We start from the raw sequence: 21,492 nt of genomic DNA on the forward strand, positions 1-21,492 counted from the left end.
ATAAACAAACCACACAACAGCTGTGTTGTTCCCATTAATCCAGTTCTCCCAGAATTAAGATTTTGACTCTAAAGAAATGTTTTAACAATTAAAAATAGTAACCAACATGTTATACAAGCCAACATTATCGTAAACAAGCTTATAACATGTAAAAAATCTTAGATTCAAATTCATCAACTCATCAAATGTTTAAAATTCATATGAATAAAAGACAAAAACAATACTTGTGAGCAAATCTTATTAGTGTTAATGACACAAGTACATATACTTTCAGGAGTGATTACCGAAAGAAAACGAAATGATTACAAGCAATACAATATATTTACTTGTGCTTATTTGGTTGCTATTAGTTCACACAAAGAGCATCCATTAATTTCTGCTTAAATGCTATTTGTTGTAGTATTTTGTCTGTACAAGGATAACTAGTTTTGTAAATTGCTTATTATGATATATAGTTATATATTAGAGTTAACATTATAGTTAACTATAATGAATCTAGCTGTCAAACAAAAGAACAATAAACTGAACTTGATGAACTAACTAGTATTATCAAAACATTTTGTTACATTCTATTGCTGTAATGTGAATATACATTTAAACTATGTTACCTTTCTTTCCCAAACTCATTCCTGGTTTGTATCCCATCTTTTGCAACATAGCAAAACCCTTTATTATTTTCAGGAAGAGCACTACTAAGTCCTTGTAAACTATTTTCTTCCTCTAGCTGTCTTATAGGCTTTTGAAAATTACGTTTTTTACTTTCAATTTGTTGTTTCTCTATTTCATGTTTTCTCTTCAATGAGTGGTTTAAAACTAATCCAGGTCAAATGTCACTGATAAAAAAAGTCAAAATTATATGAAAATATATTTTTATAGAAACTGAATACTCCAGAAGAAAGCCAAAACAGATTTATTATAGGGAAATCTTACCTTACTAATCTGTTAATTTATTTGTTATCTAGATTACAGAAAGTCTGGACTTAGTGGACTTCAGGTTTTTAAGAAATATTTTAAGAGTGCCATAAAGAAAATTACCTAGGAAAGTCATAAAAAAGGGTTGGTGAAAGAGACGTTAACTGTAGTGTACAGTAATTTGGATGGGAAGAAACAAAAGGTTATTAACCCATTGTCTTACCTTCTCCTTATACCTATTTAAAATGTTTTTCCTAATCAATTTGGGTTTATACATACTTAACTTTACTGTTTTATAATCACATATATAAATTTTGCATTATGCATTACAAGTTGTTCTCTATATGCAAAAGTAATATTAATGAATTCATATTTTAAGGAATAAAGTAAGGGTACAGGATCACCGAGATACCCAAAACAACTCACATGAACCAAAAAAATCCAGGAAAGTAGGAAAAAACTAATAATCTAAAGACTAGTCTATTAGAAGAGCAGAGGCAGAAGACAGGAAACTGGGAATAAGGACATAAACTGTAACATGCCTTAATAACCAAATCCATCAAAAGGGAAGAGGCCTGACACAATATGCAACTGAGAGGTACACTCAGGAGGGAGAAAAATGCTGTTCAAATCCAAAACTTCCCAATCACTGAAAACCATGATGGGACAATCATCAGTTTATTATAATTGCTGTGTGAAATTGATCAATTTCCAACAAGCCAGAGCCGTCGCTTCATGGGTCAAGCATTTTGGTTCAGACCCATTGGATGTGGTCAATAATAGTACTTGCAGCAGTTGTCATCATTACAATCTGAACTGCAGGAGCATAACTTATGAACTCGAAAAAGGATATAAAATAATTTGTAATTTTCTACAAAGAAGAATAAAAATGGTAACGAGCAATGTAACTAAAGCAGAAAAACCAAGAAAGTAAAAACTTATAAATTTATTAAACTTCAAGGAAAAACATTTATTCAATAACACTGCCAAGTAAGTAGTTAACAGCTGCAAAATTATTTGCATGTTAGTATGCAGATATGCAAGTTTCAAAATCAGCACCAACAGAGAGTAGTACGAGTTAGAAAAAAACACTTTGTGAGAGGAGATAAAATAGTGTACTCAAATAACATTTTTGTAATACAAAGCAATAAGGACTAGGACTAGTTCTTGTTAGGTGTTGAAGTACACGATATTACAGAGCATACTGATAGATTTAAATATAAATAGTCGGTGATCAAGAGGTTGGATTTATATTGGCTATCAGGGGCTCCAGAGGTAGAAACATTATAATAGACAATTTTTATAGATCACATGTTCAAACAGAAAAAAAAAATCGATAAGAAATCCTGTGTTTTCACACTTCCAAGTGAAACGTTTTTCAGATAGTTCTGTGGTAAACTTATTATCATGACAGTAACAAGCGACTGAATGGAATTAACTTATGCGTGTTGCTAACAGTGGGAGTTGTCGTCTTCTGAGTCGAGTTGTCTGAATCTGTCTTCATGTTTCTTCTAATTAGATCTGGACTCGGCGGTATTTTGGTAGTTTCATGTTGGAAGATTTCCGTTGGTTGTTTGTGATATCTGGGTGCTTTGTTTGAACCAGTATTGAGTGGTCGTCATGTGGGCGTTCAGCTCTAAAATGAAATATATGATAATAACAGCCGTCACGTAAAATACAGTCAGCACTGTACTTCGACGTTGTCACTATCTTCATGAAGTGCATGGGATGGTTACTGTTCTTAGAAAAAATTCGATGAACTGCGTATACCTTGGCTTGTATTTGGGGTTCTATGCTTTGTCTAATTTCTTCTGGTTGAATTGATGGGTCGACGCCCCTGAGGAATACAGAATAAAGATTGACTGGACTTTTAGTGGGGGAACAACTTACTTTAAATTCAGTGTTCCATGGCTGGCACAGATAAATTTGGTCTACAGTAGTGGCTGGTTGGATGAGGATTCCGCCCCGGCGTAAAATTCGGGTCCTGGACGGTTCGATGGTTGCCCCAGGCTTGGCTCGGGCGATCAACGTGGCGACTTGGTACGGCGGTAGGCCGTCGACGATTACCGGCGTCACTAACTGGCGAGGATGAACGTTTCGTTCTAAATTGCATGTTGACAGAGATTTTGGCACGTCCGACTTGCTCGGTGACTAGCTCAGGCCCTCTCTCCTATTACTTCTCAAACAACGTGGCAGGGGTTTAGTTTACAGAGAGAGAAATCAGAAGAGTTCTCTCTCCAACTGGGGTGTTCAGGAACGTCGTGGTTCCTCTTCGTCCCCTTTCGTGAATTGTTATTTGGAATAAGTTGTTTTTTTTAAATTAATTATTATTATTATTTTTAACTCTTTGGGTGGAGGATGTCTCTCTAAATGTTGTCTTGGGTGGAGGCAAAGGCAGCACCGGAAAGAAAGGCCGAGACCTGTCCCGAAAGGAAGAAGTCAAGCAAATGTCAACATGAATAGAATTCAAATCAAATCAAACGGTGCGATTCAGGGTCTGGCAATAAAGTCGCCTGGGATCTATAAATCCAATGCCTAAGTTTTTTGTTTTTTTTCGCTGTGGGGGGAAACGGGAGTGCCCCGAGAAAACCCACTTTCACAGGACAGGCCCCGAAAGTTTTGCCTGTCGTGTGTCCGGAATCTGAAAAAAAAAAGGAATACATGTTAATGACATGGGTTTATTTATTTACATTCTTTGTTGAGTAATTTGTGATTCTTGAAATATGTTGTAAGGTGAAATGTATTTTGTTGGTGCACTGGATAATTTGTGTAGTGATGCCGTTAGTTTGTTTCTATTTTCTGCTTTTAGATAATATTTAAGTGATATTTCCGTTATTCTATCTCTTATTGTTGGTAAATTGCTAATTTGATGTATATAATTTGTTGGCGTGAATGATGGTAGGCTGAATGCAGATTTTACTATTCTGTTCTGTTGAACTTGGATTTTTTGGAGTGTGTTGTTTGACATATTGTATGTTACTTGACATCCGTACTCTATTAGTGGACGGATGTAAGCCTTGTATATTTGTATAATGGTGTTTGGTGAGCATTTCGATTGTTTACCGGTTATAGTCATTAGATGTGAAATCCTTTTTCTGATTGATGAGTGTATATTGTTTATATGTTTTTTCCATGTTAGTTTTGTGTCGAAAGTGATGCCAAGGAATGTGATGTTTTTGCTCATATTAATGGTTGTGTTTCCGGAGTGATAGTTTTATTTTTTCTAGATTTTTTCTTTGCTTCTTTAATTTCCTATAGAAGATGATTGCTTGTGTTTTCGTTGGATTTAACACGACTCTCCACTTGTTGCTCCATGTTGAGACGTTATTTAGTGATTCTTGTACGCGAGACATGGCCATCACTGGATTTCTGGAGGTGCTCCAGATAGCGATGTCGTCTGCGTATTGTGAATTGTGTGTGTATGTTAGATTTGGAAAAGGTATCCTATTACTTATTATGTCAACTATGCTATATATATGCTCGCAGGCATAAGGAGGGTCTTTCTTTGCGCCCCCTACGTCGTAGAAAAACCATACGATTTCCGAGGGAGATTGCATAAAATAAAAGGAAAAGAAGAAAAAGAAAAGAAAAACAAGGACAAAAAGATAAAAACAGGAAGAAATATGGATCGTTTGAAAGAGTTATAGAGTAAATATAGTGTGAAAAAAATTTGTACTCATGTCAACAGATATGGATTTTTTTGGATTTTGTGATATTGGCCTTCCTAAAACTAATCATGTCTAAGCTGGGTCATAGTCTAAGTGTATATACCAACTTTCGTCCATTCAACCGTTTTCGAGAAATCTTGCGGATAAATACACACAGAGGAATGAAAACATAACCTCCGACAGTCTTCAGTGGTGGAGCAAATGAAATAAAGAAATTCTTAAACATACAAATCTCATCTATAACGTGAGATTTCTGCATCAATAACAGAGTTTTTCACCCTTTGAACCTTACAAAGACCACTGTCAAAGATTGATAATTTTGTATTTATAATCTGAATGACTTAACAGTAATCACATGAAATTTCTTGATAACATATTTTTTATTATCTGTACAGTAATTATATTTGTAAAAAATAATTCAATCTAAATGAAGAAAAATCAGCACTCTCATCATATCACGAAGAAGAAATTAATATGGCGTTTATATCAGAAATGTTTCCTTTTGCTCAAACAAACTGACATGATCGTATATATTAGAAATGCTAGAAGATATTTCTTTGTAATTAAACACCAAGCTAAAAACTTTGGGATATCTATGCTTTACCAACTACGGGTATCGAAATTTGGTTTCTAGCATTGTGTTTGTTTTTTGAATTTCGCGCAAAGCTACTCAAGGGCTATCTGCACTAGCCATCCCTAATTTAGCAGCGTAAGACTAGAGGGAAGGCAGTTAGTCATCACCAGTCACCGCTAACTCTTGGGCTAATCTTTTACCAACGAATAGTGGGATTGGCCGAAACATTATAACGCCCCCACGGCTAAAAGGGCAAGCATGTTTGGTGCGACAGGGATTCGAACCCGCGATCCTCAGATTACGAGTCGAACACCTTAACCCACCTGGCCATGCCGGGCCTCTAGCATTGTGAGTCTGTAAACATACTGCAGTGCCATTGGTGGCATTTTAAAAGAATAGATTGTCTTTGACTTAAAAAAATCATCATTTCTTGATATATGTAAACCTATACTTTATTTACATTATAGACCCAATGTGTGTGTCGGTAAATATTAAGTCACGCACGTACGTAGAGGGTTTCGCCCCCGAATCCCCTATATTTGTATTGTAAAAAAAAATGTTCTTGTGTAGTTATAATGCAGCTTCTTATTATATTTAACTTTTTCCACATAGTCAAAATTCTTGTGGATTAGAAAAGCATTAACGTGTTAGGTTTTGTAGGTTAGGTTATTTGTAGTAGGCGTCTGTGATTTGTTGGCGATAAATTTCAACAATAAACAAACAGCAACACAATTTGCTTGTTTTAAAATAACATATTGAAACAAGTCAAATGTTACACTGTTGATTATCACAGTTGTATTCAGAGCTTTAAATAATTGTCTCTGTTTGATCAAATTCCACGCATTAATCACTACTCTGCATGTAGATAGTACAGTACTTCACTGTAATAAAATATAATACATATTTATACTAATTTAAGTCTAGCTTCCCATGAAGTATTACAACAAAATGATGATTTGTTGACTTTTCATTGGATGTTTGTAGATTTTATGAAAACAACCGTACAATTATTTCAGTTATAGTTCATGCAAAATTGCTTCCACATTTAATCTCATAGCACTTATTTTTCAGAAATTTTCTGGGGGGTGTACCCGACCTTTTATCATTCTTTGGACAATATATGTTGGTTTTTGATTTCACAAACTAGAACTCCAATTCCAAACATTCTGCGTACAGATCTGTAAGCACGACACATTAAGAGTAAGGTAAGAAACATTTTGAACTGTTATAACTTTGATTTCTCAACACTCATAATGTCAACAACAAATATTTACGTTTGAAGAGGAAAAAAAAAACCTCTTTGCCAAAGACTGATCCACAGAAATGTATGTTATAATTACAAAATTCAATCAACAAATAGATTAAATACTCAGTATTCACAAGCTTCACTTACTCCGTATGTAAAATACACCAGTCAGACAAATCTAATATATTCCACTTAAGAAGTACCATATATTTATAATAAAAACCATCCTTAAATATCCTAGATTTATCTCTTTAAAGAGAATAATGTTAAATCTATTCATCTCAATGAAACATCATTTCAAATTAGTTTTTTTTTGTATAAAAACACATTTCAAAAGACTACATGCACGTTATAAGAATAAGGAAAGATGAAGAGCATAAGATAAGTCAAAATTTTCGAAAAGTTAGTTGACATACAGTTATATCTCTCCTATCTGAATAACGTTTAATTTGCAGTCCCAACACGATAGTTCGTTGCAAGTGTTTGTCATGCTTATGTACTCTTCACATAAACTTGGGTACTACTCTAAGATATATGACAACTAAACCGTGTTAGCACACGGCTCTGGAGTAATTAGCTTTGGAGCGATACTATAGAGTTGCCTCAAACATGAAGTCAAATTTCTTTAATGTTTAGATAGTTCGTTGACGGTTATTTTGCTCATAATGAATTTGTAGTTATTTTAATGGCAGTGATATTAACAAGTTTAAATCCATCCAGAAATAAACGTCACCCATATTGAAGCTCATGTAATTCCAAATTATGTAATGACAAGCTAAATCAAAGTGATTTCATTTCTCAAATATATTTGTCAAATCATAGGACAAGTCGTTGAAAAGCTTTGCATTCGTAGTAGGTTTTGAAAGAGGTCGCTATTAATAAGGTTAACACAAATTAATATAAAAATGTTGAAGTACAGCTTCTTTAATAGAGTAACCATTGTCAGTATATTGGCTGAGCTCAACATTATCGGCTAGCAGTTATGGCATTATTGTTTAAAACGTCAGTACAAGTTAACCTTAAAAAGAATCAACAGAATCACATATTCTGTCAGCAAATTTTAATGGCCTATATTCACTTTCAGAATATCATAATTATCAGGTAGTGTTGTAGTTAAAGATGTAGGCACAAAGTACTCCAACAAAGATGCAATAAAGCCTTTAATTGTATCACCAGCTTCAAACGACATATATCCACTAAAATCAAATAACACTGTGCCATAAATATTTATATTATCTACAAAGACCTATTTTACTTATTCAACGGCTCCAAAATACAGTTGTTTTATTTAAAATATCAAAACTGCCTACATAAGTGTGTAACATATATAGTTACAGCGTGTTTATACAATTTTAAACAGATACGTTAGTGTAATGTTTTAAAATTACTATGTAAAACGGTGTTTTGTGGGTTCTATAACGGATACGTCCTTCTAGTTTGCTTAACAGGACATCGTGTACAAACTACAGATAGCCGCTTCTCACATTTAACGCGATTCTTGATGCCTTTGCAGAAAATAACATGTAATTGAATGGTAGATATACTTCTTTTGAAATCTGCTTAATGGTACGGTGGTTTTTTAAGCTTGTGGATGAAGGAGTGCAAGAAGACGTAGGAAACCCAATAATGCAGTAACTCCTACTAAAGGAATAAATTCTACAATATTAATTTTTGTTAATAGTAAATAGTTTTAACGGTGCTAATTATTTTACTGTTTGATAGAGAACTTTAATAAACACTCATCTCGTAGATCTTCTGTTTCAAACCAACTACACTGCTAGATTAGCTTTAGAGAAACGTTTCTAAATCAGACCACTCTCACCTGATTAACAGTATATTAAAAAATACTATTTCTATGGATTAATAAATGGGTACTGAACGTTCAGTAAGCAAGAACGTTTAGCAGCTGCAATATTAATGACCTACATCATTTGTGACTAATAATAAACAAGTGAATAGGACGGAATTATTTAAAGAAATTCCAAGTTTTCATTTCATATTTCACCAGAGAACTGTTTTCTTATATCATAAATTAAAATACAGGAAATATGAATGGGTTATTTAGTTTTTTAATATATCGTACTATTAAATATATATACATATATGATTTTTGTACTTTTAAAATATAAGCACACGAAACATTCATCATATAATAAAAATCATATAACCCTACATTTTATGATTCCTATTTAGCGTGATTTCATAAGAAACCAATTCCACTGTGATTTGTTTCAGAAATTTATTTGTTGAATTTTGAGCGATACATTACTATAGTTTTACAATCGTTTTTATATCATAAATATATCTTGTTACAAGTAGACAGTCTTTCGTGTATTTCAAGTTAGTTCTATCAATATTTACTTGTTTTTAATTAATAGTTCTACAATTAGCTTATTCTTCTCTATCGAAATCTAACAAGAATGTTTAACTACAATTTAAGTACCCACCATAACAGACAGCAAAACTCTTTTTCATTTTTAGATGAGCTCTTTTATTCGCCGTGCCAAACTGTCGTCAAGTTACTGAAAAAAGAAATTGCTCTTATACTACGCTGAGGTCATGAGTGCATTCTAAACGTGACATCCAAATCCTGTTATTCGATCAAAATAACCCAAAAAATTTGCGATAAGTGATGCTGATTATTTGCCATTTTTCTAACGTATAAATACAAAATTAGGGACTGCTATCTCAAATAGCTTTGCACGAAGCCTAACGAGTTACTTTTGTTTTTCTATTATGAGCTATGAACATTATATTCCTATTTTCATTTTAACAGTAACAGTCAAAAGTCAAATACTACTTCTATTTGACTTCCATTGTGCTGGTTGAACAAAATATGATCACCCTTTATGTGAATTTTTCTATTTTCATGACTACAGACGTAAAAACCTTTCCTCTATGCACGTGATATAAAATGCAGCACATATATTTTCTGTATATCAGCATAGTGGCATAACTCCTATTTGAAGTGTGGTTATGATTGCACTTTTCTCTAACATTCTGCTAACATATATTACAGAAAGATAAAATCTGGTTACAAGACTCACAACTGATTGCGGATATGATGTATGTATTTAGTTATTAATCCAGCCGGTCCGTATTCTAAACTGACTTTCACCTCACGATGACGCTAAACTTACCATCGTTATTAATACTCTAGAAGAAAGGGAGTTTGGTAAGGAGGCGGAGTTAGGTGACGTTTCTACATATCATCCAATAAGAATAACAGTGTCGGCGTAATTCGTGATAACAAGGAACCCGCTTGAAGTAAAAATGTATTCTCAAGACAGCTGGTATGGGTATTAGAACTGGAGGCGTAACTCAAGGCTAATTTAAAGCTTTCTGTGCCAGATTTGCATTCAAACAAAGAAGAAGGGCGTAGCTTTATGTACACAGTTCGTCGGCAGGCGTATTTTCTACAGGATCGGTACCCAAGCGGTGGAAGTCGATTGTCCGCATAACTAACTCTCTTTGGTGGGTTGTTCTCTTCACTCTATCACGTTTTTCGTTGTGACTTGATAAGAGCTAACCAGCAATGTTTGTTTGGAGAATATAATTTGTTGAGCTGAGAACTGCGTTCTTATCAGATCTCAGATTAATGTCTGTATCAGCTACCTGTTATCGTCAAGTTTGTGATAAAGTGTAGAGTAGTGATAAAATATTATATTAAAAGAAAGTTAACAGGCATCAACTGAACCTTCATTTACCGAAACCATTAAAAAGTCTAGAGCGATAAGACCATATTCGAATGTGAGTAAGAAAGAAATAAGAGTTATGTTACAATTGACTTTGTGAATTATATTTACAACGAAATTTAATGTTGCTTTTTACAAACCTTACATTTCGTTTCAAGGTTAAACGAAACTAATAATTATGATTACGCGAAAGGTTAAGAGGACGTTCAGATTAGAATGAATTTTTTGCAAACTATGAGTAGTATGACCAATACGTACAGCACGACCAGTATCAACACAGGTTCAAGTCTCACTCTGAATTATACCACAGAAGGATTTGGTCCCAACATTGATTCTACATCCACTAACATGACTTCTACTGCAACTATAGATTTCATGGGACCTCCAGTAGGAATGGGGATAAGTGGAGGGCCTTCATGTATGACTCAAGTTCCACAAACTTATCCTATTGGAAGAATGAGTTCTCTATGCTTAGAAATTAATGATACAACTATCCAGTCCTATATGAATACAGTGACTGGACTTAATTCTATGAATGTAACAACTGTTCCCAGCACGGAGTTTTTTATGTGTGGTCGCCTCGGCCCTTCACTCTCTGGTACCGAAAGTGTAGCTAGTTCATCCAATGTAGCGATGGGGCGTGGACGCCCGGATAAAGTTTAGTTACACACACGCCAAGCCTCCTTATTCATAGATTTCATTGATCACGATGGCTATTCAGAACTGTCCAAGCAAGATGTTAACCCTCAGCGAGATCTATCAGTTCATCATGGATTTGTTTCAATATTATCAGCAGAACCAGCAGCGTTGGCAGAATTCCGTTCGTCACAGTCTGAGCTTTAATGATTGTTTTGTCAAAGTTGCACGAACACAAGAAAAGCCAGGTAAAGGAAGCTTTTGGACACTGCACCCAGACTCTGGAAACATGTTTGAAAATGGTTGCTACCTACGTCGCCAAAAAAAGGTTCAAATGTCAAAAGAAAGAAGTGTTTCGACAAGCACATAAAGCCATCGAACAACAACAGAAACAGCAAAGTACAGAATCGAAGATCGGTGTTTCTCCACCGCACCTGAAATCGGCGGACACTTCTAGAAAGCCTCCTGACAACCCTTTTCCTTATCCACCACAACATTCGGGACAGATTAATTATCAATTCCAACCAGGGTCAGCAGCATGTTGTCTCCTCTCTGTCTGCCAAATCTCAGCTGCTGACAGTAGACGCAGACAACTATAACTGTCATGAACGCTCCTTGATAGATGGTAGTGAAAACCATAAACTGGAAACGACGTGTTGTAGTCCGCAGATCAACACGAATTACTCACAATTATAGTGGGCTAGATCCTCACCAGTTAGGACTATTTACTCGTGGTCTGACTTTATCCTACCATACTAGCCTCTGGCCACGTGAGAGTTGACCCCTACTATAGTTCTTCTAATCATTTTTATCAATAATATAATATCTGATGACACCAAAGCAGACATGAAAATTTACGAGATAACTCAATACTCAGGTTATGCACCCATGTCACCCCTTAACGCAGGACCTCCGTCCAATGAAACAAACAGTTACTATCATCATTCTCTCTACTACGTTCATCCTTCAGCAGTTTCCAATATATGATCTCTATTTTATTTATTACGTTCACGTTCTATCTGCTACGCTCACTCCCAAAGCAGTTGTAACATACGAACATTGTTCTCTCTACTATATTTAAATCTTTCAGCAGACTCTACGCATTGTTACATCAGGATTTGTTTAGACTCTGGCACGGCAAGAACTTGTTGCGATAATTCACAAACAGGAATTTCTTCAATGATGCCTGAAATATTGTTGCCCAACATTGAATATCGTTATCGAAGCACTAACATTTAGTGTAATCTAGCCGTGTGGGTGAGCACGCTATATTTTTTTCTCTCTATGTCAGTTGCAGTTGGTTCATATCTTAATTCTATGAGCAAGAGCACAATGAATGTAGTTTTCATGTTGTTGTTTTCATGTGTATTGTTATTTAAGTTTTATATATTCAAGTTATTGTTCCTCCTATTCTTATGAATTATATTTTTTAACATTCTTTACAATATTTTGATTTATTTTTGTATAAACATATCGCTAGCTGTTAAGTTGTTTTTTAATCCTGAACAACTATTAATTTTGTGATGTACTGTCCCTACAACTGGTATTAGGTGCACTACATGTTTTATGAAGGTTTGTTTGTTTGTTTTGGAATTTCGCACAAAGCTACTCGAGGGCTATCTGTGCTAACCGTCCCTAATCTAGCAGTGTAAGACTAGAGGGAAGGAAGCTAGTCATCACCACCTACTGCCAACTCTTGGGCTACTCTTTTACCAACGAATAGTGGGATTGACCGTCACATTATAACGCCCCCACGGCTGGGAGGGCGAGCATGTTTGGCGCGACTCGGGCGCGATCCCGCGGATTGCGAAGCGCACGCCTTAACGCGCTAGGCCATGCCAGGCCTGTTTTATGAAGGAATAGTAAAACGACAGCTATGTTTTAAATACGTAACATCGCTTCTATACAAATTTAAAATATCGCCTTTAGTAATTTTGAAATTAGAGTATAATGGTAAAGGACAACCTTACACTAACTATAATTTAGTGTGTGAAACAAACACTTTGCAACTTAACGTAAATATAAATCTATAGTTTGGATTGTTATAAATATACCTTATTATAAAATAATATATATGCCGATTTTTTTAGTAAAATTGTTATTAAAAGCCTGAATCGAGAAGGTATTTGATTTATGGTCAATCAAGCTCAGAATCGTTATATTTGCTTGATATAAGTTACAAATATTATTTCGTATAAGCACAACATCAGAACTATTATTCAGTGTACAACAGGTTTGATAATGGTTATTTATCACCTATAAACATGACACCAAAATTAACACGTTTTTTGTTTTATTTTAGTGTTAGTTCACTTACCAAAATGAAATCACCATGCTTGTGAAAAACTCAGCTATTGTTTTCTACCATACGCAGTATAGAGTATTGAAAACAAATAGAATCAATTTATTCAGTACGGAAAAAAAAAACGAACAGTTTTTTATTGCGGGTTATGTGGTGATAACATAGATGACCTCGCATATGTTAATTCACAAGTATTTTTATTTGAACTAGTTGTAACAACAATACTAATATTACTATTTCATTTGTTTGCCTATAGCTATCTCTTCAGACACATTATAGCTTACATACTTTATTTTTCAGATTTAATTTTAACAATGAAACTATAAAGCGATGTATAGCGAATTAAATTCTTCGTAATTTTGACACGTAATTACAATAATAAACAACAGTATTACATTATAATTACGTTTGGAAGATCATCAGTGAAATATTATAGAGCAGCACGGTTCACTCTATCTTTCTGTTTGACAGAAAGCTGCTGCTTCCTAATGTGACACAAAGGAAGCTCGGATGTCTGTTTCTGTACCTCTGTTTTGTTAAGCCTAACGAGAGAAGTCTCATTTGTTACTATCTGTAACTTAAAATATAATTGTTGGTTTTATGAAACATTCACCAGAAAATTTCAAGAATTGATATTTATTACTTTATTATAAATTTAACTCTATAAACAGCTAAAAAAAAAGCGTTCAGATACATGACGAGAAATCAGTTTGTGGAATATAAAAGTATTAAAAATACGTAAAATTAGCCATAAATGTTAATTTTTTTCTTATCTGCAAGTAGTATTAAGACACATATGAGGAAGTATTAAGTAATATGTTAAGATAGTATTAACCTGTACCTAAACCAAATATAGCTATGACTTCATAATGCAAAAAATAATGTGGTATCAGAAACGTTTCTGGGACACATTAAATCACATCTGTATGTAGCATAATACAACGTATATCTGGAGACAATATAATGCTCCGCTCTAGAAAGCACTGTTAAGTACGGACAGCATACTTTAAGGTATATCTGGAAAGAATATAATGAGCCAATATAGAAAGCAGTATTAATTACGGATAGTATAATTTAAGTTTCATACTGCCAAACTCCATAAATATAGTATCTTTTACTATCTAGATTCTAGAGGCAGTTTGAATGAATATAGGGGCTATAATACAAATTATATTAGGAGAAAATGTGAGTGGATTTTAACTCAGTGCGAGTTCCATTTAGAGACGATATTAAGTTATAACAGGATATGATAACTAGTCAATCTTTAACTTTCTTTGGTTTACCACCAGGGGATGTAAATAAAATATCATGGTTGGACTAAAAAGTCAGTGAATTTGCTTAATATCAATATGATATATTATTATCTGAATTAAATAATAGCGTGAAAGGAGTACCGTAAAACTATGTTCAGATAGAATAATTTTCAAAATTTATATTTCTTGTATAATAGTAAGAGTTTATTTGGAAAGTGCAGAGTTCCCGGCCCGGCATGGCCTAGCTAAGGCGTACTCGTAATTTCGCGCCCGCGTCGCAGTTAACATGCTAGGGTATGACTGCTGCCTTCCCTCTAGTCTTAAGTAGCACAGATAGCCCTCGAGTAGCTTTGTGCGAAATTTCCAAACAAACAAACAAACAAACAAACAAAGCAGAGTTCCTTAGTTTATTAGGGTAAAGTATCAAAAACTATATATATATATATATATAATTTCAAACTCCAAAATGTCCCACAGTGGCATGTCACAGCGACATGTCTGCGAATTTATAATACCAGAATCCGGGTTTCGATTGTTTGTTGGTTTGTTTTTTGAATTTCGCGCAAAGCTACTTGAGGGCTATCTGCGCTAGCCGTCCCTAATTTAGCAGCGTAAGACCAGAGGGAAGGCAGCTAGTCATCACCACCCACCGCCAACTCTTGGGCTACTCTTTTACCAACGAATAGTGGGATTGACCGGACATTATAACGCCCCTACGACTGAAAGGGCGAGCATGTTTGGTGTGACGGGGATTCGAAACCACGCCCCTCAGATTACCAGTCGAACGCCTTAACCCACCTGGCCATGCCGGGCTTCCCAGGTTTCGATACCCGTGATGGGCAGAGCACAGGTATCTTATGATGTTACTTTCTGTAAGTTGAATCCTGTCTTTATCTGTGCTGCACTCTGTTCTTGGATTTGTCTGAATAATTTTGTAAAATGTTCAAAGGAAAGGAAATATTACCTTTCCAGTTAAAGTATTTGTTTACAATCTCTAGCAAGGAAATGAAGGAAAGCGACATCTCGGGATCTAATCGTTTATTATTTCACTTCTTCACAATCAAAGCTTCCGCTCACAGTGTTTTAAATATGTCTTGTATTCTATGATTACACGCGTTCTTCTAAAATCAAGTAACAATATTTCAGTTCCTCTATTATATTGATGTTGTAGTTTGTTCTTCCTGCAATTTGATTCAAATAGATTAATTCTTATGATACGTATTGTATGTCATACTGTTATAACAACTAAAATCATTACATATCTATCTTTTATGTACTATAAAGAAAATTGTGTACTATAGAAATGAAAAGAGTAATATTTTTATTGATGTAAGCATTAATAACTCTTCGTGGAGAAATGTGCTGATACGACAATTTATTGTAAATATATTGCAAACAGCTATTCATAATTCATTACAATATACAACATTCTATAGCATGTATCATGAAGCTCAATTTTCTAAATGTACATTTTGAAACATTTTTATAGTATGCGTTATGGTAACGTTTACTGTTTTAATAAGATATATTATAAACAGTTGGGTTATAATATAGTATACAATAAAATATGCTGAGATAGTAGGATACAGAATGGCATAGAACGCTCTATTAGATGTATTATAAACCATTCTGATAGTTATCATGTTCATTATTCTGGTTTATTATATTTTACGGTAAAATTGTAAATTATACTTTTCTAGTATAATATATTATAACAAAACAGTGTATTTTATAATATATTACAACAAATGAGTGTAGTTATAACATATTATACTGGAACAGTGTACTGTTATTTGTATACCTTACTAATGTTTCTAAAAAAAATAGTTTTAGATTTGTTTTGATAAAAATTCTATTTCGACAAACAAAAAAGTGCGGACGGAACAAAATGACTAAAACTGAAAATTAATTAATGAAATGGAGTTTGGACATTTAAGGAAGTCCACAATTAATTAGGTAACTTGGCAAAAATCAGTTCAATACGTATATGAAAGAAAATGTTCTATTGTAATGCTGTTGCATATGTTCTGAACAATTGTGAATTGTATAAGCGTCCAAATCCGAAGCGCTCTAGAGGCTTAGCGGTCAGCTTGAAAGTCTATAACTCCACAATTAATGTTTCACACCCAGGGTGGACACTGTGTGTATAACCTAGTCTGTTGCTTTATACTTAGAAACATACAAACAACCAATTATGTTCCAAACTGGTAGTCAATTTCAGGTTTTTTCGCAGCGTTTTGTGCAATATTGTTTTCAGCCATTGAGCGTTTTCGAGGCTTCGTTTAAAAGGTCCATAATTTTCAACGCTGTCTGATGTTTTATACTTTTGGTCATGAGAAATGGGGTAGACGGGTCAAAGACACTCATTGTTGCCTAAGTGCTGAAAGACAAAAAAGTCAAAATGATATACCTGATACACACTATACAGAAAACTACTCACAGTACGGTAATAACTGAGACACACAGTTGTGACCTTTAACCTCCAGAACGTGTCTGCTGTTGCTAACACAGAATAAAAATAGCTGTCAAAGTAATAATGACAAGCCTCAAAAGATTTATTTGTGAAAAGATTGGGTTAAATGCTATTTGTACTATTTTTTAATGTGTCTTTCTTTTTGCTATATTTTTCAAAGATTTGAAATATAGTGTGAATTCCATCAATTATACATTTTTGTCTAGTATAATTGGTTTCAAAATAACAATAAAAACTGTAAATTTTGTTGAAAACGTTTAACTGGTATTAGTTTCCTTGTTTTGTATTTTTCTTATAGCAAGGCCACATCTGGCTATCTGCTGTGTCCACCGAGCGGGAATCGAACTTCTTATGTTAGTAATGTAAATCTAAAAAACTCGCCGCTGTTGCAGCGGGTGACTTTTGTAATTTAATGGTCACTTAACTGTTTTAGCATCCATGTGAGTGGTTGGATTCTAAGTTAATTTTAACGGCAGATAGCCGTTTGGTTTTACTAACACAAGATAAAGTCATAAGAGACGATTGTTTAAACAGTAATTACGTAGTTACGTTTTGATTAACAAGTAATAAAAACTAATAATTAATTTTACTCAATTCAATAAAACAGTGCATCAAAAGGCAGCAGATATTTTCGAATCTCTAATAATAAGAGAAGTGTTCCTTATTTGTAAACGAATCGTATTTATTGAACGTAATAATCTAGTGCGATATTCACCTTTGTACCAATATTCTATTAGCGATGTCTGCCACTAAATTAACACAGAGATCTTTTGCAGAGTTTGTAGTTTGCAAATTACGTGAAATTTGTCTTTAAATTCTACATAAATGATTGCGAAATATGTTAGGTGGAGGACTAACATGACTTGAATGCAGAAGGACTGTGTGAAGTGAATATGAGGACATGGTAAACGACCACCGTTATAATATAGAAAATGTTGAAAAAACCTTCATTGTATTGGTGTAAAACAACTTACACTTATCTACAACTAAAATGAATGATTAATTTCTCAAATATTTTTCCATTTGAAATTTGCTCATATGTTCTGATTAATTACATATGTATTTTTTCTAAAACAATTTCGCCGAGCCAAAATATGTCTGACTACTAGAGAAGGCCCGGCATGGCTAGATGGCTAAGGCACTCGACTCGTAATCCGAGGGTCGCGGGTTCGATTCCCTGTCACACCAAACATGCTCGCCATTTCAGCCGTGGGTACGTTATAATATGACGGCCAATCCCACTATTCATTAGTAAAAGAGTAGCCCGAGAGTTGACGGTGGGTGATGATGAATAGCTGCCTTCCCTCTAGTCTTACACTACTAAATTAGGGACGGCTAGCGCAGATAGCCCTCGAGTAGCTTTGCGCGAAATTCAACAACAAACAAATAAAAACCATATTTATTTTCCGGTTTAGTTTTTATAGAGTGACATTGCTATTTCTATTGAGTTTGAAGTACGACGTCTCGTAGGTTGAAGTAACATACTTTACAAGGTCTCATTTGCTTCCGTTTATGGGTTCTAGCACTACAGTACTGTTTGAAACAAATATTGCTAGCTTCTCTAACGGAATTATATAAAGTGGGGGTAAGCAAGGAGATACACAGTTCGTTTTAGTTTCTAATTCTTGAGCAAACATCAAAGGCTTCAAAAGAAATACGAAGAATTTCATGTAAAAAAGCTTTTGATGCAAACTATGTTTCACGTCAAATCTATAAAGAGAACTATTTGATGTGCGTCATAGATTTATAAACACTCAAGTAAAACGTTTTAAAGCACCAGCTGCAAAAAGTAAAACTAAAAAGGCTTAGCTCAATGAGCAAGCGTGAAAACTGACACTTATTGCCACATTAACATGTACGAACTGCGGTAGAAAGGCGATCAAAGCGACATGTAATTCAGGTTAACAGATTAACATTTCAGTACGCTTGAGTTAAGGATCAATGTACGTCTATGAGATATGTTGTTCATGTGAAGGTTGCCTATGGACACAGCTATTTAAATTAGGTTTTGCTTCTTTATTCATCAAGATTGCTAGAAATCAGGAAAGATATAAGACTGCATGAAACATTTGTAACTCGTGTTATTTAAAGTTTGTCCCTTATTAACAGTGGACTGTTGAACTCCAGTAATTGATATCTAAATTTGCTGCAAAATTTCTGAGAACCTGTTACATATGTTTACCATATTTTCTCAGTTTGCTGTTATTAAATATACCTTAACATAGTTTAACCTTACTTCTACAGAAAAATTTTAACTTGTATATCAATAAACTTTGGACCTTTATTATTTTGGAATAGTAGGTTATTCTTCTAAAAATAATTTACGATAAAAGACCTAATTATAAGATGATTAAAATGAAATAAAATGACCGTTTTATTATGTAAACTTTAATAATCATTTATACAGCATTTTAAAAACCAAACAAAAATATTTAATAAATACCTAGAATTTATGATTCGACTAGCGTAAGCCGCAAACTTGTTTTTGTTTTTTGTTTTTTTGCTACATTTCTCTCAATTTGTTCATTTTCGATTTTAAATAAAAGGTATGTAAAAAATAATTTCAGATGATTTTGTCTCCCACAAACATCATCTTCACCAAGTTTTTGGCGATTAAACTGTAATTTTTAACAATTACCTATTTAAATCAAGACATGCGCAGTGCATTGCGCGACCAAGAAAAAAAATGTGAAACACGCCTTACACAGTATTTTTACAGGGACCAACGAATAGCGATTTTTAGCTAGCTGTAACTTAGTGCTTCCTTTATCATGTTTCTGAATTTTTCACCCATATTGCTTCCTTGTTTGTTTACTTCACATTTCGAATTTCAAGAACATCCGTGCAGTCACAACTGAGATATACGGTATCAAAATTCGACTTATTTGCTTCCTTTCTTTTTTCAACTGTTCTTCATTCTAATGATACCGCTGCTATCTTTAAAAACGTAGATAATAGTAAAAAACATTCAAACGGTTCGTAAGAAAGCAGCATGACACCAAACTACATACACTTCGACAAGCAGCTCGTAAAGTTCTATACCTGCACTTCTCAAAAGTATTAAGTCAGGTGGCAGAGAAACTAAAGTAACTTGGTTTATAAAAATAGTTCATAATTTAACGTTGGTTCAATTAACTGAATCATAAGTAATAATTTTTAAAGAGGTTCTAATATTTTCGTTCTCCCAATTAAATACACTGCTTTGAATTTAAAACTAACTTTGAAAGTCTGTTTTGCAGAATTGCGACTAAATTCAAAACTGATAGAAGTATTATATAGAAAGGCAACCTATGAATAATGTTTAAAATGCTTTAGAATTTCCTGTCGAGATTTTCGTAAGTCCTTCTCAATACCTCCTAACATTGCCCTAACTTTCCAAAAACTTCTGAAAACTACAGTATTAATAAATTTCTTTCGAATTTGCTTCCAGAGCAACAGTTGTTCTCAACTGCAAAAATAAATGTTAGAAATTAAACTTTAACATACCAGAACTAATTGCGTTAGAGAACTGCAACAAGATAACAGAATAATCATTCTTAAGGTACACAAAACTAACTCTGTCGTCAATTTTAGCAGGGCTTTTTATTATTAAAAATTAATAGAAATACTGTATGATCCATCTTTATTTAAAAGTTTTTCTATCAATTCAACCAATTTTGGAGAAATTGTGTTAAATAAGCATCTGATTAAACAAAACAACTCAATAATATACTCAGTATTACTACATTTCTACTTGAGAAGTAATAATGCCAGGACTGTACAGTTTTACGGATCACACCAAACAATATAGAAACAAATACAACTTATGATCAATTAATTATAACAGCCTTTGACAGTTTTCACTTTAAAACTTCCTGCTCATCTCAACCACATGGCATAGTCTTGAGATAATATCGGTATGCCTCACTGGCTATAAGATTTCCGAGTGCTTTAAGTATCTAGAGAACTGAAGTTAGATTAGATTCCTCCAGCTGGTGCCATTGAAGCTCCAAATGGTTGGCTACATCTTGTATAAGCATCTCACCTCCTATGCTCCTTCATGCAATAGATAACTGACAAAGGTTGAGTTTATAGAAGAGTTGAGAGCTCCCATAGTTGATGAGAGCCCTCGATCTAAGGAGTTTCTCCTAATTTATGTTGCGCTCTTAGGTTGTGTTCTTACCTCAACCACAATTTGTTCCTCTCCTCCACCTTCATATCAATACATTAAAATGTAATCAACACATATTTTTTGAAATTCATAACACCAGACATTTAGAAAGATTTTCTTCCTAGTCTTAATAAGTCCAAAAAGGTATAAGAAACAAATATAAGTGTGTTATATAAAGTATATATTAGCTCATACCTCAGTCGTGTGACACCGGTTGGCCAGTTTCTGTTGTTCTGGATTACTACTGTGGTTTTTATGGAAAGTGGAAAAACGCACTGCATGGAATGGAAACAAAAAGAATTATATTGATTTCGCACTTATGTGTCAGACCATGGCCTGATTGTGGTATCTCACAATTCCTAAGTTACCTACTTCATTCTTATTACATTAAGGAAAAGATTAACTTTTAGTTGATTCCAACCTGTACAAATCTTTCCTTAGAAAGAAGGAGTAATACAGAGGCTTGGTTGTACACAATACAACTCTCTTGAATAACTACTGTTGTGTGTATAACCTTGGCCTAAAGTGATGATTAAGCAGGTCAACAAATTTCTAAATTCTGTTGATGATGGCGTGACTGAGA

At 34.0% G+C, this 21,492-nt stretch overlaps 1 protein-coding gene across 1 annotated transcript; it reads left to right on the forward strand.

Moving 5' to 3' along the window:
- The first annotated feature begins 10,329 nt into the window (after positions 1-10,329).
- Positions 10,330-11,330, forward strand: LOC143232688 (forkhead box protein A2-A-like). The gene is given in 3 exon segments (XM_076468425.1): positions 10,330-10,632; positions 10,727-11,053; positions 11,055-11,330. Coding segments are annotated over 3 exon segments (906 nt in total).
- The last annotated feature ends 10,162 nt before the right edge of the window (positions 11,331-21,492 follow it).

Source organism: Tachypleus tridentatus, chromosome 1 (genome assembly GCF_004210375.1).
Source record: "Tachypleus tridentatus isolate NWPU-2018 chromosome 1, ASM421037v1, whole genome shotgun sequence".
NCBI lineage: Eukaryota > Metazoa > Arthropoda > Merostomata > Xiphosura > Limulidae > Tachypleus > Tachypleus tridentatus.